We start from the raw sequence: 17,898 nt of genomic DNA on the forward strand, positions 1-17,898 counted from the left end.
TATCTTGGGCATTTACTTATGCTCTGCGTTGCAACGTTACAGCTGGGAACAATGCATCTAGGCCAGCTGTCTCTCAAGAGACTGTACCCGTGCACGCCCCCATCACCACCCTCGTCATTGGTCCCAAGGCATCCGATGTGGGCCCACAGATCTTGTCTCTTACTTCCTGTCGCTTCTCTCTATATAAGCCACCCGTCGCTGCTCTCTCAACTCACACGGTCGCCTCTCTCTCTCCTTCTCAAAGAGGAAAGCAGTGCACCCACTGAAGCTTCTTGACCTTCACCTTCTCCATCGATGGCTGTCGCTACTGCTACAACCGCACTAGTGTTCGCATTACTAGCCTCGGTTGTGTTTCGAGGTTCCTACGGCGGCAGAACTCTCAGTGCTTTGGTGGAGGAACAGCCCCTCGCCATGACGTACCACAAGGGAGCTCTGCTCGCCGGCAACGTCTCCGTCAATCTCATCTTTTATGGCAAGTTCGCCGCCTCCCAAAGAGCCATCATCTCCGATTTCGTCACTTCTCTCTCGCCCCTCCCCCACCAGAAGGACTCCCTGGAGCCCTCCGTGGCCACCTGGTGGAAGACCCTCGCCAAATATTATGCTGCGTCGAGGACATCGTTCCCTAAGCTTGGCCTCGGCAAGCAGGTCGTCGACGAGAAGTACTCCCTCGGCAGGTCCCTCCGCGACACCGACCTCGCGAAACTGGCCGCCAGGGGGGCGCCGCGGGACGCCGTGAACGTGGTGCTCACGGCCGGGGACGTTTCTGTGGAGGGATTCTGCATGAGCCGGTGCGGCACCCACGGGGCGTCCCGACGGTCCCGCGCCGGCCGGTCCGCCTACGTCTGGGTGGGCAACTCGGCGACGCAGTGCCCCGGCCAGTGCGCCTGGCCCTTCCACCAGCCGATGTACGGGCCTCAGGCGCCGCCGCTGGTGGCTCCCAACGGAGACGTTGGTGTCGACGGAATGATCATCAACCTGGCAGGGCTTCTGGCCGGCACGGCGACCAACCCGTTCGGTAACGGGTACTTCCAGGGGCCGAAGGAAGCGCCGCTTGAGGCGGCGACGGCGTGCCCGGGGGTCTACGGGAAGGGGGCTTATCCGGGCTACGCGGGGTACCTGCTAGTGGACCCCGTGACGGGGGCCAGCTACAACGCTCACGGGGCACGCGGCAGGAAGTACCTTCTCCCCGCCCTCTTTGACCCGTCCACCTCATCCTGCTCCACCTTGGTGTAGTTGTGGGTGGCCTCAGAGAGAGGGAAGTGTTGGTGCTGGAACATTAATCTCGACGCATTCTCCATACAACAACGAGATTATGATGAAGAAAGGAGGACACATAGTGACTTAGCTTTATAGTTTGTAATAATTCTTTCATTTGTTCAATGAAATCTTTAGTAATTTATAATTTTTCAGTGTAAGATGATGATTCATGTCGCATTGACGTTGGAAATTAGACACTCAGACATCAACCATTTAGATCAACAGTTCGACCATTTTACATATCCTCCATCCACAAATAATACATTGTAATAATAGAGGAGGAAGAACGATAGCGAAAATATATATTTTCCATGATGGCAGGATGCATTGCATTATGCCATATTTATTAAGGGTCAAAACAGGAGTTTTCTACTTTATTAAAGGATTAACTTTTTCAAGTTATAGATAATAAATCTAATGTTAAAGCAACTTAATCACGATTTTGTTGATATTAAATCGAAGATGTTGAAGAAATCTGTGACAAAATCCTTGTCTGTCCAATTGAGTCACCACCCAAAATCCTATATTGGAAGTCCTAAGTAAATAGAACAAGGTATATATATATATATAATTATAATTACAACAACACAAGTGTTATGTCACAAAACTTCATTCGCGTTATATACATAGATTTATGCAGATGGATGTGGTTATCATCGTCCCATAGTTAAACCAGCGTAGAGCAGGTGGACGTTGACGGGTCAAACAGCGCTGGGACCAGAAACTTCCTCCCGAGGACCCCATGGGCGTTGTAACTGGCCCCCGTCGCGGGGTCCATCAGAAGGTCCCCAGCGTAGCCCGGATAGGCCCCCTTCGCGTACACGCCGGGGCACGCCGTCGCCGCCTCCAGCGCCGCCTCCCTCGGTCCCTGGAAGAAGCCGTCCCCGAACGGGTTGGTGGCGGCGCCGGCCAGCATGCTCGCCAGGTTGATCACCATGCCGTCGACCCCGACGTCGCCGTTGGGCGCCACCAGCGGTGGCGTCTGCGGCCCGTACAAGGGCTGGTGGAAGGGCCAGGCGCACTGGCCGGGGCACTGCGTCGCCGAGTTGCCCACCCAGATGTAGGCGAACCGGCCGCTGGCCCTGGACCGGGGCGACGCCCCGTGGGAGCCGCACCGGCTCATACAGAACTTCCCAACCGCCACGTCCTCCGCGGTGAGCACCACGTTGATGGCGTCTCGCGGCGCCCCCCTGGCGGCCAGCTTCGCAAGGTCGGAGTCGCGGAGGGACCTGCCGAGGGAGTACGTCTCGTCGAGGACCTGCTTGCCGAGGCGAAGCCTAGGCAACGGCGTCCTCGACGTGGCGTAGTACTTGGCGAGGGTCTTCCACCAGGTGGCCACCGACGGCTCGACGTACTGCTTCCGGCGGGGGAGGGGGGAGAGGGAGGCGACGAAGTCGGAGATGATGGCTCTTTGGTAAGCTGTGAATTTGCCGTAAAAGACGAGGTTAACGGAGACATTGCCAGTGAGTAGAGCACCCTTGTGGTAGGTCATGGCGAGTGGCTGTTCCTCCACCAAGGCACTGAGAGTTCTGCCACCAAAGGAGCGCTGGAACAGAGACGCAGCGAAGAGAAGTGTAAGAAGAACAAAACCATGAGTGCCGAGGGAAGAAGAACCCATTGCAGCTCTCAGTGTTTACAGAAGAAACCAGAAGAGAAGGAAAGGTGTGAGTGATGGGTATGTACTACGAACCCAATGATGGGGTTCTTATACCAAGTAGGCAGAGTCACGGTTCCTGAATGGTAGCATAAAAAATGAGCAGTTGTGGGAAGGTGACGCGAAGACTGGGAGTCAAGCGTAAAGGAGGCGCAACCAGGGGCTTGACGCGGACCATGCGTCGGGGTTTAGCTGGACTACGTGTGTCATCCATTTTGACGTACATACCACATAAAGTGCGCGCCGAGTGAGCTCGCCTTGGAGGGCATTTCCGTCACTCGGCAATTTGGAGAAACGGTGTGCCTCCGGTCCACGAGAAATAGAGAGGAAGAAAGGCGAGCACAAAGCTCGAAGGAGAGAACGAGAGAGTTCGAAACCAAACGAAAGAAGGAAAGGGGGAGAGCAGCACACAGGCAGGGAGAGCCTTATCTCTTCGTTGCACGGACTGGAATGGTATGTCCAGTCCCTGTCATGGCGATCTCGTGATGGGAATCTAGTGACAGCTGCACGGCCGCACGTGACACCTGTCGCCAGCTCTTCCCTTCCCCCTCCTCTCGTCCCCCCATTACAGAAAACCAAAGAACGAGAGAGAGAGAGAGAGAGAGAGAGAGAGAGGTTTCTAAGTGTCGCCTGGGCTCCTCCTAGCAGACAAAAGCAGACATTTGTCGAGTGCTGACCTTTTATTTCTTTGCACGCGTCGCTTCTGGACGACTGCAGCATCTTCTCGGACAGCTGCAACAAGGGATTAAAATGTTACTTAGCTCGGTTGAGTAAAGCTGTCACGTTGAATAATGCATGGGAATATCAATGGCGGGGCAGCGTGTCTAGTGGAGGCTGTAAACATGGTGTATTAACAACGCACAATGTTCTTTAGTGAGGCTACAATTATTGGTGCACATCATACTTAATGGCCATGGCATCAACTAGTGTGGGCTGACAGCTTTCTTATTTAATCCACCCTCTATATATGTAGCTACCCCCTATCTTAGTCCTAGGTACCTATGCCAAGTATGGCCATCTTTATATACTATTATTGCGTGTCATCGTTATCCATTCATCGTCCCCAAGAGAACAAGCATCATGTTGGACCACCGAGCCTTTTGAAGAGAGGATGCTATGGCTTGGTTCATTCATCTATCTCACTCGTACCTGATGGGAACCTTCCGCCATCACATGCAAATCTTAGCCACCCACCATAAATCGGCGGCGCAATCTACGTGACCGGCCTCCCCCTTTCAATTCCCTTTATAAGATTCCTCAGCTTTTAAAAACCTGTTTACTGCTGCAAGCAGGCTCTGTGGATAGCAACAGGAGAGTTATATGCATGTCTCCCAGGTGTCCCATTCAAAAAATATTGCAGGAAGCTGAGATGAAGCTTCCTTGTGAGCGTGGAGCTGGTCTCTTTAACCTATATAAATATGGTCCTTCTCTTGTGACCTCCACTCATCATCAACAAGTACTCTCATCTTCTTCGGTATGGCTTCTTTCCTAGTCTCTAAAACCACCGTTCTGCTACTGGTTCTGGTGAGCCTGGCACAAGTCAACATGGGCTCCAGAGTACTGTCGAGCTTGGTTGAACAGCCATCGGAACTCCTCACGTACCACAATGGTGCAGTGCTCCAAGGCGACATCGCCATCTCCATCATGTGGTACGGGGCATTCACCCCAACCCAGAAGTCCATCATCTCCGACTTTCTACTCTCCCTTACACCGAGCTCCCAAACTCGACTGCAGCCACTGACTCCTTCCGTCCCACAGTGGTGGGAGACCATCGACAAAGTTTACCTGGCCAAAGCCGGAAAGAAGACGAAGACGACCAACATTGTGTTGGCCGAACAAGTCTCGGACGAGGAGTGCTCCCTCGGGAAGTCCCTCAAGACGTCCCAGATCCCGGAGTTGGCCGCCAGGGCCGGTCCGAAGAAGGGTGGAATCGCGCTCGTGTTCACCGCCCAGGACGTGGCGGTCGAGGGCTTCTGCATGAGCCGCTGCGGCCTGCACGGTTCCGACCGGAACACCGGGTCCACCTACATCTGGGTGGGCAACTCGGCGGAGCAGTGCCCGGGCCGGTGCGCGTGGCCCTTCCACCAGCCCATGTACGGGCCACAGACGCCGCCGCTGGTGGCGCCCAACGGCGACGTCGGAGTCGACGGCATGGTGATCAACCTGGCGACCCTGGTGGCCGGCACCGTCACCAACCCGTTCGGCGACGGATTCTTTCAGGGGGCGAGGGAGGCGCCACTGGAGGTGGCGACGGCGTGCCCGGGGGTGTACGGGAAGGGAGCCTACCCGGGCTACGCCGGCGACCTGCTCGTGGACGCCACCACCGGGGCCAGCTACAACGCGAACGGCGTCCGCGGGAGAAAGTACCTGGTGCCGGCGCTGTTTGATCCGTCGACGTCAACCTGCTCCACGCTGGTTTAGGAGGCTGATGACTACGTGTACTTAGAATAATGTGATTCTTTGATTCATTTACTGTTCCTACTGCTTTCAGTGGCGCTGTCGTGCCGACCTCTTAAAACTCTCCTTCAATTCCGACACCGCCATTGTTTTCATCTCATGTATGCAGCTGCTTGCCGGTCTCCCACCCCGCAATGGAACCATATTAACTTAATCTTCATCAATCTTCTATAAGAATAGGAATAATTGTGAACCATAATAGATAATTAAAATCATTGAATTTGGGCAGAATGACATAATTAAAGGCCATGAAAACTTGTATCAGCATGTTATTGACACAAGTGACATCAAGAACAGCTGTTTAAATAATCAGGATGGAAAGAAGAGTGTTTTCTATTGTTATGCATATTTTTTCAAGAAACATAACAAAAGTAGTGCAAGCAAGGCCTAAATGTTATGCTTTATAAGCTAACAAACACAGATAATGGATTAAGACTCAAAAGAATCAGAATATTTTCTTCAGAAAGATTCAGACATCATTTAAAAATATCCTTACCATGTCATATCTTACCGAAATAGTAAATTTATATGAAGCTATTGAAGGAGCACATGAAAGAATGATGTAATGTCTTGGCAAATATCACAAGTAGGAAAAGATGGAATGCAGAATGTCACATAACTTGCGACATTTTATGTCTGTGCCAAACCTAAGGCTGAATGATACTTTTGTGCCTTGAAACAATCGACGTAATATTTTCACTACATTAATACAAAAAAAGAACACATTGCATTTTTCTTTTGAGTCACTTGTTCAAGCAGGTTTAATTCTGTACAATCTAACTTGGGACGTCCCGCCTCAGAAAAAGAGGATTCACAAATTTCACAACCGTAACATATGCATAATTGCTGATCTCAAGCAAAATGATAACCCTTTAACTTTACGCCTCGGATTTTAACACTGGAATTCGCATAAATGTGATATAGATCAAGATACTTCTGTTGATATTTGACCAAGTATTGGTTCAAATCTTTGCAAGAAATCATTTTAAACTTTTCCAATGTCATGTTAAAAAAAATGTCTACCTGAAGCCTTGACATAAGAAAATCTCAGTGACTGGTACTTAGGCCCTCATTTGTGTGTCCCCAACATGTTTTTCTGATTCCAACTCTAGCTCTTTTGCTTCTTTCCTTTCAGGAACTGAGCTATTAGTTCCAGCTCTATCTTGTTCAAGCACAAAATCTTTCTTGCTATCTAATAATCTCCCGGCCTTCCCAATCGCAAGGATCAACTCAAGCTGCTTTTGTTGTTGTTCCTACATATAAAAGAGCTTAACATGAAAACACGTTGGAGCAAGACCAAAGTTTCTCTTACATTAGATATCCAATCATAAAGAAGTCACCAACTTATCCAGCCAAAAATTTTAGAAATTTGATTTTACATGCAATTGTTACAGCACAGGACAAGTTCCCATCTGTTTATCCATTTATTCAGGGCTTACCCAGCTAAGCTTTAAAATGAGGATTATCTACCAGGAAGACCCAGTGATCTAGGATTGCGAGAGAAACAGACCTATCAAATGCAAATAGCTTCATGTAAATACGTGAAATAATGTGTATGAGACAATGACCTTGACCCAGTTCTGTTTTTGATGTTCTTAATATGATAAGATGTGACTTGGTCTGTTTTAGATGTCCTTAATGATGTAGGAAATGCAGCAACACAAGGTGAACTCTCTAAAATGAGAAAGAAAAGAAGACTAGAAAACCAAATTTGATGCTGGTCTAATACATGACATTTGGTGTTCATGAATGATGACCATCAAACCTTATGCAAACTATCAGAAGTCAGTCAAACCTATAATTATCTTCGTGCTACATTCTCTCACGAAATTCCTAGACTCATCCAACGCTATATAACTCTTCCCTCCTTCCTAGTGCTCCCATAAGTAGCGAGCCGCTGGTTAGCAGGGACAAATATATTTTTTGTCATACATTGCCATCTAATTCTATTTGGTTTCCTGTATGAATTCCTGAGGTAGCACTAGTCTTGAGCTTTCTATAGCTTGCTCATCCATCGAGATTTGATTTGTTCTTTGAGTACATAACTACCACAGCATCTCATCTTTGTCACAATTATTTCATGTCCGTAACTGTCTATATTTGAAAAATTATGTCTTAGGAGACAATTAGGCTCAGTGCAGCCACCTCAGTGAATTAAATGTTCATGTCACAAAGTATTCAAGAACACACATTGGATTCATCCACAGCTTTGAAATAGGATAAATGAAGGTGGTTTTAAGTTTTGACCCTCAAGAAGACCTCTTTCTCCATGCTAGCGACCAGGTACACGAGTTACAATTCATTGTCTACCATCATAGAACCAACTCACACGACCAACATAAGACGTTGCTGTGATTTTATTAGAACAAACACATTTCAGTGAACCTTATCATTGTAATCTAAAGACAGGAAGCATAAATAGTGTTTTCTCCACTACTTCAATTATAAAATATAAGAACTGCATTTTAACAACAATTCACCACCTTTACATATAAGCATTGACATCAATTCTCAACTTATTTTCTATTTTTTTTTTCTTTTTCTTTTGATGAACATTATTGAGGCTGATTCGCAGACTAAATCATAATAAAAGAGCATACTTCACAAAATTGGCATTGGGATCGACTAGGAATGCTATGATAGAGATTGACAAGATCAGCTGGATCAGATTAAGGGGACTGGGATCGAACAACCAAACAAAACTACTTGCATACAGAATTACAGGCCAAAAAAGCAACTCATCCTGCAATACTACTTCCAGCATTTACAATTGGACTGCAATTACATTTGCAGCATAAATTAGATGTGAGTGACTAAACAGCCCCTTCTAGTAAGAGATGCCAGTTCCATCTGAATCCACCAAAATGTTTGAAAAAGATTGTAAGTCACAAAGCAAAATATTTGATACCTTGTGATATGGTCAAATTGAATATCTGGACATACTGAAGACATCTCAAGGAGCAAAAATGGTGATAAATTGAAGATATCATAGAAGACCAAAAATGCCAAAAGATGACCGCTAGAAAGCATGCATTTGCAGTTTCACATTATGATATACTTGGATAAGCACAATAATACCATATTCAGTGCATATATGGCGACATTTGTGAATATCTGCGATTCTTACAAGTCATTGTTATTTCTTTCTTTCTTTTCTTCTTTATGATGGAACAAGTTATTACTCTTAATCTATAGCATAAAGTCAAAATGCATTAACTCACATCAAATATAATAACCATGAGACCGCGATGACACTTTTATGTTATATAATTACCAGAAAAAGGCACAATGGTTGGATGTCCTTGTTGGCTACAGGAAAGAGAAATTATGCAAATAGCACAATACCAAAACTGAAAGAAATTTATAATTGGGAGGATTTACCGGATTTTTTTTCTCGAAAAATGGAAAATTAACAGACATCTGGTTCATACTTCAAAATTTAACAAAAGTTGGCTTATTAAGTAATCAATGTTAAAGTAATGCTCAAGGTCATGAGTGCCATGTAAATGGCTGCTGTAAATCCAACAGCACAACATACTAGTAAATTATTAGTCTTGTAAAAAGAAGACTTACCTGCATTGCCAACAAGACTTTCTGAATTTCACCAAGCTCCTTCTCAAGAATATCCTCTTGCATTGCTAGTGCTCGAGTAGCCTCTGAGTTCTTTTGTGCCAAAGCTGCAGTCTGCAGCACACCACTTACACTTCAACACATATATAACAAAATGACAGGATTACTATAGAGAAAACAAGAATATGCTGAACTTCCAATAAATTCGGCTATTAGATGAAAATGATAGCTGATGAACTTATAATTAGAAAACTTTGAAGCTAATGATTTGAGATAGTGAAAAATATATAGATGAAGAAAACTTTTAATAACTTAAAAAAGGTTACGATATAGTTTATATAGATTTACTACGATGGGTTTTAGAAAAGAAAAGGCTGTTCAAAAATTATTTTGATGGAAAAAAATAAAATACTTGATAGAATAGTAGTATTAGGACCTTATAAAATGTAGCTAACGAATATCCTATAACCACAGGGTTACAGTAAGGATCAAATTTAAGTTCTTATATTTTCACATTCATAACAGACAAACTTACTAGTCATGTCTATGCTAGACTTTGTCGTATATATATTGTTTGTTAGTGATAGTCTAGTAGGAATTAATTTTAAGCTTGAGTCCTAAAGACAAAATGTTCAAAGCTGAAGGGTTTAGACTAGGGAAGACTAATATCTAAAACATGAGATACTATTTTAGTAATACTAGAAGATTTGAATGTAAAGTTAAGACCGTTGGATAAGAAATTGCTGAGTAAAATTTTTTGGTATCTTAACTCTATTATTCAAGAAAAGAAGAGATTGAACTGAAATCAAGTTGTCTAAAGTAAGAGGGATATCAAGAGTTCTATGCAACTGTTTTATGGCTCTTAGTTTGAAAAGAAGAGTTCATAAGACAATTTTAATGCCAACTGTCCTTTACGGATTGACATATAAGGCAATTATGAAACATGTAGAAAAATATACTATAGCTAAGATGAGGATGTTGATATTGGTATTGAGATTAGTAATCAAAGTATACACTAAGAAATATTTTTGTTTGTGAACAATTAGAAATACCTCAGCAGAACCTAAAGTAAGATACAGCTAGTCAAAATTGCATGGACATGTTTAAAGAAGACATTTATATGTCATAGTTAGACAAGATAAGCCTATAAGGATTAATTATACAAGGAGAGTTAGAGAGGCTTCAGAAAATTTTACCAGCAGCAATAAAATATATTTGACTGCTTTTAATTTAACTAGGACATTAGCTCAATGTAAAGATCAACGGTGAAAAAATATCCATAAAAACTGATCCAAATAGTTAGGACATTACAACTTGTTGCTGTTATTGTATGACAAACTAATAATGTCAGGAGTTCAACAAATAAGAAAAAAACTCCGGACCTCAGGAAAAAAAAAAAGAAAAGAATACAAGAAAAATGGGAAGTGCAGCTGAAATCCGAATACGATTATTACCTCAGCAATTGGCTCCTTCAAGGCCTTCCTAGTGACCCTAAACCTAATCCCTAACTTCTCAAGCTGTTTGGACAGCACCCTAATTATTGTGGCTGAGCTCCGTAGCTCCTCCTCCATCTTTTCAATCCTCCTAATCAAATCAGCACCAGTACCGATGTCATTCAACATACAGATCTGCCTCCAACGAATCAAGCTTCCAACTGCCACCGCCCCAACCAATAAGAAGTATTGATAGACAAAGACTTTGTTACTCAGGTATATCTGGAATTGCTTGGATGCACCTGGAAGGACGGAACCTACGAGACATCCGATCGAAAATATAACAGAAGGTGCAATGCAGAGAACTTCAGTAACCAAAAGAATCTGATCCAAGATCAGATGATTCCGAACATCTCTAGACGGACTCCGACTAAAATCTTCACCTGTAAAAGATCAAATCTTTAAGCTTTCTCCGTTTTTTTTTTGGGCAGGGAAACAGCTGGGACCAAAAAATTTCTGTAGTACCAGACAAGGACGCCCCAGTTCGCCACGGGGATGCCCCTGCTCCCGCAACAGTTGCCCCGTAGAGTGGCAACGAGTGCCTGGCCAGCAAGAAAGATGTCGGAGAAGTGGGATAAGAAGCGAACTTTACTCGATGGGCAAAATAAACTCGATGGTAACGAAGCGCGGGCGATGGGCTTGGACGGCAAGCGGCGGCGGCACCGATCGTCATCACTTGCGGCAGAGATTTCGATCGATTGCGCTGCCTTCAGATTTGGCGAGAGTCCCGACGGGCAGGCATCGAATCGGAGGAGGCAATGGAAGCTAAGCTAGGGTTTCGGTGAGGATGGGGTGATGGGGAGGAGCAAACCGGGGGTGGAAGCGAAGATAAATCCTCTTCCGTAAGATTCCAACCTGAGTTCTTGAGCGAGCTGACGGATGCCACAGCGTCCGTTCCACGATCCAACAGGTCGGTTGGCTTTAGCTCAAGATTGATCTCAGTGTTTGTTTAATCACCAGTGGATCAAATCATAGAGCAACACATTGTGGACACGAAGCCTGGAAATAACGTCTTCAATGCGACGCTAAATGACTCGTTGACTTGTTTGCTCGATAAGCTTTTTGTAAGTCGCGTACGGGTTTGGTAGCGGATTAAATCTTTTCCCAATACGTCTTAACTGGGTTTCGGATAGATTGCAGTGTAAAAGAAAATAAATCCGAATCCGATTTGGATTCGGATTCAGATACTAGTTAGTTAAAGGGCACAATACATTGAGGATTTCATACATCAACCAGCAGTACAAATATCAGGTTATTTTATAACATCAAAAATATTATAATATTTCAAAAGCATATTTTGATCTTTCTAATACTTTCTAGTCAATTCACATTTTTTTTTGATCTTTTATTATATCTATTTCTGACGACATGAATTGACCAGAAACCATTAATTGAAGTTATGGAAAGCTAAATCATGATGATTAAACACCAACTGAAAGCAAATTCTGGCAATACCACTTTGAAGCATCTGTCGATCACAGAAAGATTCACTTCACCTCTCTGGCTATTAAACATTAGAGAAACAACTCAGGTGGCCTCCTTGGAAGTAACTGGAAACAAGGTATTGAAAAACTCAATCCAACAGAGGTAATGAGAAATCTGAGTTCTGTAGAAGTCTCACAAGAAATCTCTCAGCCTATTTCTTGAAAAAAAGGCTAATCCTATGCCATTATCCTGCATGATTGGAAGAATGAGATTGACCAGCAATGCATACTGAGATTAACACCTTCAAATCTGACTCATCACTTCAGTCAGTTAAAGAAATGGCACTCTTGAACCATTTCCCTGACAGAAAACTGAAGAAAACATGAGAAGAGACAGAAGCTATTTCAGTCAAGCAACGTGAAAATGCAATACATCTTTATCAATCACCTATTGACCCGCAGCTTTGGAGAAAAAGGCAAATAGATGCTTCATGGTGTGTGGTTTGAATAAGCCAGGTGCCATCACCGGGGCAGATGAAGGGAACTCAGCTCACCACTCCTTGCTTCTTTCCTTCTGTATGTATTTAGTAAACTGTGTGTGTTTAGTTTTAGGCTTATCTTACCCAGGGCTGTTCCTCAAGGCAAAAAAGTGAATTTTTGCTGTTGATCTTGACCTTCTCTGACTCCAAGGAATTGATTGAACCAAGAGGCTAGCTTGCCTCGATTCATCTCTCTCCTATAATTAACTATAGGCACTCAGGACAACCAATCATACTCCTGAATGTGTGACGAGAGGTTCACATTAACGATGAGAGCCATAGTATACAGCTATTAGAGGCTTATATAGTGTAGAGAAATCCGTGACGATATCACGCGGAAGAATATAAAACAAAAATATCAAATTTGTCAATATGTGTTCGTCATCGTGCGTAGATTAATACGCAAAACTCATGACACAAAAAATCACGTGTGAGATAGTTGTGTTACCTAGGGAGATGGTATATCCCTAAATCCATGCAGATATGTAGAAGTGGATAAAGGAGGTCAAACGTCCTCCTCTCTAGCGATGATCCACACAACAAGACTGTAATGACGCTCCTCAAATCTCCAGACCTACTATCTAAGGAGGAGAAGAGGAGAGGAGAATAGGAGGTGGCAACTTCGAAGCCCTAGCTATGGGCCTTTAGTTCCCTCCTATTTATAGAGGCCCCCAGTTAACCCTAATGGATCCTACCCTATTGGGTATTGGATCTTCATTCAATTACCCAAGCCTCTTAGATTAGTGGGTCTCTACCCAATAATCTCTTATTGGATCTCATCCATTGGATCCAATAATTCAGGAGCTTATTGGATATCCAATAAGATATTGGCTCCAACGGATATCCCATATTCGAACCTATACTCGTCGCAACACCTACCATATGTGTGTGACTCTTTAGACCCAATATCGAGATGACTGTGAGTCATATCTATCAGAACTCTTTTTGGCTCAGTGAATTATTATCTCCATAATAATTCACTCGACTCATCGACTATGAATGTACTAGGCCACTACGCCGCATTCCCCATACGATACAAGGGAATCCAATCCTTTGGACCTATCTGTCCTCAGTTATCGTGTACCTATAGTCCCTCAACCATCTAATATCCCACAAACCATATATCGGGCATAATACTATCAGGCCCATACGGTCTCGCTCTAATCGAATTCTCCCGGAGAACTATTTCTCTCTCAATCCGAACGACCTTGGCTAAGGATTTGTCTAAACATGAACACACAAGATATTTCTCTCATGATACCGAGAGTGGATGATCTTTTACTGACACTCGATAGCTCTCGTAAGATTAACTACCACTCTCAATTACCGACTGTACTATATTTGGAACTTCCAAACCTAAAAGTTTGGTATCAAAAAGTGGAGTACTCAAGTTTGGTATCAAAAAGTGGAGTACTCATATAGGATATCCTTGGTGTCTCAAGTCTAAGAATCAGATACACTACTGGGACTATGAAATCGTTGTTTGACAATAAGGCATCATTAACCATCTAATATTTCGTGAGCGGATCAATTAGTAAACTCATTCTCCAATAAGCACCTACACTGTATCCTTAGTGTCCCCACACAAGCAATTATGAGACCAGTTGCCTCCATCATATGGACGAGTATACAACACACCAGTTTATTTGGTTATCTCTGTTAGGATCGAGTCAGCACTAAGAGGAGGAGGAGGAGGAGGGGTGGGGTGGGGTGGGGGGGGAGTTGAATTAGTGCAACGATAATATTACGTTGAGTCGGAAATCTTCGTACGATAAAATCATTTCGACAATGTTTAACTTGAAAGCGTACGTAAGTGTAGTGAATAAATAAGTAAAGCAGTTTGCAACGAAAGTAAAGAAGTTAACGTAAATGCAAATCGAGTTTTATAGTGGTTCGATCGTCGTGATCTACATCCACTCTCGAATCCTCTTCCGTCGAGGCCACCGGCATCTACTAATGATCTTCCTTCAATGGACAAAGATTAACTACACTTTTACACTCTTTCTCCATTTCACGGGTTTAGGAGACAACCCATACAAGCCTCTCTTTCTTAGACCTCACTTCTCCCTTTAGACGAACTTCTAAATACTAGGATGAAATGATCATGAATCCTAAGAGAGTTTCCTAATTTTTCTCAAGTATTCTTTCCCCCTTTTTCAACTCAATTTCGTGCTCAATTCTTGCTATCCCATGCAGGAATAGTTGGGATATTTATAAACCCAAATGACTTCAAAATTAGAGCAAAAAAAGGTCTCATCTCGGGTTTCCCGGGTCCTGGCGGTACCACCGCCCAGTCTAGCTGTACCACCACATAACATAGTTTGGAAGACTAAGTCCGTGCAGTATCACCGCCCAGATTGGTGGTACCACCACCTGACATTGGGCGGTACTACCGCTTGACACAGTCTTGGAGATTGTGCCTCGGTGACTAAGCCACTAGCGGTGCCACCGCTTGACCCAACTTTTGGGTCACTGAATGGGCCTTTCTCTTGGCCCAAAACATCCCCAATTCGAGCCTAATTGGCCCCTAATTGAGTTGCCATTGTTTCATCCCAATGTCGACTCAATTAGACCTAAACTAACTTGATCTAGACAATTATTACAAAGCATTAATCACATGTTGTCTGGCATGTCATTGGTTCATCGACGCTTCGTCTAATCCTTCGGCGCATCGTCCTCCTTTGCGGCCTCTTGCTTAATCGACATGTTGACCTCCGCAACTCTGATCTCCTTGGTGCAATATCTGCTCTTCTAGGCTCGATACCCGAACTTATGGCACGAAGCCTTCTATCGACACATTGACCGATCCTCTGGCTCGACGTCCAATCTTCTAACATGTTCAACTCTGGCCCAACATTGATTCTTCTTGCTTTAATTGTCTTTCCTGATCGAAGCTAGTCCTGCGTCACTCAAAACGTAGATTAGATCACAAACACATCAATTGATTTCATCATCAAAATCCAAGATTCAACAATCTCGATGTCCCTCTCGAGTAACCTATGACCAGGATTATTTAGGGTATACGTTTAATGGCGAATCGGTCTTATTATCATGATCTCATCACGATCCGATTCCCATTGCATAAATCCACGGACATCACAGTATATATGCATATATGTAACAAGCAATATAAAGTAATAAAAATGTCAAAAATATAATAAGCAAAAAGAATGTGTATCATGTCACACGTGCCATGACATGCATGCTAGGGCTCGTGCGCGGGCCCAACGACGGTAGGCGTCACCCTTGTGCGCTGGCGCAATGCTCGCGTGCAGGCAGTAACCATGCTTATGGCCCTGCTTGCGGGTGCCATTGCAGGTAGTCGTACCTGCGCGTATAGTGCCCGTACGCAGGTGGCTGTTGTTGCAGCAGCCCGTCGGTCGAGAGCCTGCACGTAGATGGCAGCATTGCCATCTGCGAGGGTAGCAATTGGCCTACACATAGATGGCAGCATTGCCATCTGCGAGGGCAGCAACAATTGCTGCCCTTTCTTGCTATTGTGTTAACGATTTTGACGTCAAAAGCTTATCCAAAACACAACACATGCAGTTCAAAACCAATCTATCATACGAACAACCTGACTCTGATACCAATGTTGGAAATCTAGGGCGTCATCACATGCGTAGCGGAAGAACATAAAATAAAAACCCCAAATTTCCCAATATGTGTTCGGTGTCGTGAGTAGATTGGTGCGCAAAACCCGCGACATAGAAAACCATGTGTGAGATAATTATGTTACATATGAAGATTGTATATCCCTAAATCCATGTAGATCTGTAAGAGTGGATGAAGGAGGTCAAGCGTCCTCCTTTCTAGCGGTGATCCACATAGTAGGGCTGCAATGACGCTCCTCAAATCTCTAGGCATGCTATTTGACGAGGAGAAGGGGAGAGGAGAATAGGAGGTAGTAACTTCGAAGCCACAGCCTATGGGCCTTTAGTTCCCCCATATTTATAGAGGCCCCCAGTTAACCCTAATGGATCCTGCCCTATTGGGTATTGGATCTCCATCTAATTACTCAAGCCTCTTAGATTAGTGGGTCTCTACCCAATAATCTCTTATTGGATCTCATCCATTGGATCCAATAATTCAGGAGCTTATTGGATATCCAATAAGATAAGGACTCCAGCGGATATCCCATATTCGAACCTCTACTCGTCGCAACACCTATCGTATGTGTGTGACCCTCTAGGCCTAATATCGAGCTGACCGTGAGTCATATATATCAGAACTCCTTCTAGCTTAGTGAATTATTATCTTCATAATAATTCACTCAACTCATCGACTACGAACGTACTAGGCTACTACGCCGTAGTCCCCAAACGATACAGGGGAATCTAATCCTTTGGACATATCTATCCTCAATTACTGTATATCTATAGTCCCTTAACCATAGACCATATATCAGACATGGTGCTGCTAGGCCCATACGGTTTCTCCTCGAGTCTCGCTCTAATAAGATTCTCCCGGAGAACTTTCTCTTTCAATCCGAATGGCCTTGGCCAAGGATTCGTATGAGCAAGAACACACGGGATGTTCCTCTCATGATACCGAGAGTGGATGATCCTCTATCGACACTCAATAGCCCTCGTAAGGTTGGTTACTACTCCCAATTACCGGCTGTACTAGATTTGGAACTTCAAAACCTATAAGTCCGGTATCAAAGAGTGGAGTACTAATACAGAACATTCTTGGTATCTCAAGTCTAAAGACCAGATACACTACTAGGACTACGCAATTGCTGTTTGACATTAAGGCATCATTAACCATCTAATATTTCGTGAGCGGATCAATCAGTAAACTCATTCTCCAATGAGCACCTGCACTGTATCCTTAGTGTTTCCACACGAGCAGCTATGAGACCAACTGCCTCCATCATATGGACGGGTATACAGTACACCAGTCTATTCGGTTATCTCGATGTCCCTATCAAGTAACATATGACTAGGATTATTTAGGGTTTGTGTTTAAAAGCGAATCGGTTTTATTATCATGATCTCATCACGATCCGATTCTCATTGCATAAATCCACGGACATCACAATATATATGCATATATTTAACAAGTAATATAAAGTGATAAAAATATCAAAATATAATAAGTAAAAACAATGGGTATCATGTCACACGTGCCATTACTCACGTGATTGACTTACAGGGCACCTATAACTAGCATGTAGAACTTTGCCTTCCACATAATGGATCATGTCATGGATGTAGTTACTATGGTATAAGACCCTCATCATCTTGTCATGCTTATCTCGATGTTCCTATCAAGTAACCTATGATCAGGATTATTTAGGGTCTGTGTTTAAAAGCGAATCGGTTTTATTATCATGATCACGGACATCACAATATATATGCATATATTTAACAAGTAATATAAAATGATAAAAATATCAAAATATAATAAGTAAAAAAAATACGTATCATATCACACGTGTCATCACTCACGTGATTACTTACAGGACACCTATAACTAGCATGTAGAACTTTGCCTTCCAT

The 17,898-nt window shown here is 43.8% G+C and overlaps 4 protein-coding genes across 5 annotated transcripts; 2 read left to right on the top strand and 2 right to left on the bottom strand.

Moving 5' to 3' along the window:
* Nucleotides 1-217: 217 nt before the first annotated feature.
* LOC135617112 (protein PHOSPHATE-INDUCED 1 homolog) lies at nt 218-1,402 on the top strand. Its single transcript, XM_065117041.1, has one exon. It carries the CDS (start codon nt 295-297, stop codon nt 1,231-1,233), a length of 939 nt encoding a protein of 312 aa, XP_064973113.1. The 5' UTR covers nt 218-294; the 3' UTR covers nt 1,234-1,402.
* Nucleotides 1,403-1,797: 395 nt separating this feature from the next.
* On the bottom strand, nt 1,798-3,186 carry LOC103991515 (protein PHOSPHATE-INDUCED 1 homolog). The gene has a single exon (XM_009411002.3). It carries the CDS (start codon nt 2,873-2,875, stop codon nt 1,925-1,927), a length of 951 nt encoding a protein of 316 aa, XP_009409277.2. The 5' UTR covers nt 2,876-3,186; the 3' UTR covers nt 1,798-1,924.
* Nucleotides 3,187-4,335: 1,149 nt separating this feature from the next.
* Nucleotides 4,336-5,528, top strand: LOC135617111 (protein PHOSPHATE-INDUCED 1-like). The gene has a single exon (XM_065117040.1). It carries the CDS (start codon nt 4,388-4,390, stop codon nt 5,330-5,332), a length of 945 nt encoding a protein of 314 aa, XP_064973112.1. The 5' UTR covers nt 4,336-4,387; the 3' UTR covers nt 5,333-5,528.
* Nucleotides 5,529-6,041: 513 nt separating this feature from the next.
* Nucleotides 6,042-11,438, bottom strand: LOC135617114 (uncharacterized). Of its 2 annotated transcripts, none has more exons than XM_065117042.1 (4): nt 10,897-11,433; nt 10,393-10,814; nt 8,942-9,052; nt 6,042-6,621 (listed from the first exon to the last, which is right to left on the bottom strand). In XM_065117042.1, the coding sequence occupies exons 1-4, from the start codon at nt 11,102-11,104 to the stop codon at nt 6,430-6,432; spliced, it is 933 nt and encodes a 310-aa protein (XP_064973114.1). In that variant the 5' UTR covers nt 11,105-11,433; the 3' UTR covers nt 6,042-6,429. The 2 variants fall into 2 exon arrangements, with proteins under 2 accessions (XP_064973114.1, XP_064973115.1); XM_065117043.1 differs by lacking the exon at nt 6,042-6,621 and adding an exon at nt 8,009-8,218 and having other exon boundaries at nt 10,897-11,438.
* Nucleotides 11,439-17,898: the final 6,460 nt, after the last annotated feature.

Source organism: Musa acuminata, chromosome BXJ2-7 (assembly GCF_036884655.1).
Source record: "Musa acuminata AAA Group cultivar baxijiao chromosome BXJ2-7, Cavendish_Baxijiao_AAA, whole genome shotgun sequence".
NCBI classification, from domain to species: domain Eukaryota; kingdom Viridiplantae; phylum Streptophyta; class Magnoliopsida; order Zingiberales; family Musaceae; genus Musa; species Musa acuminata.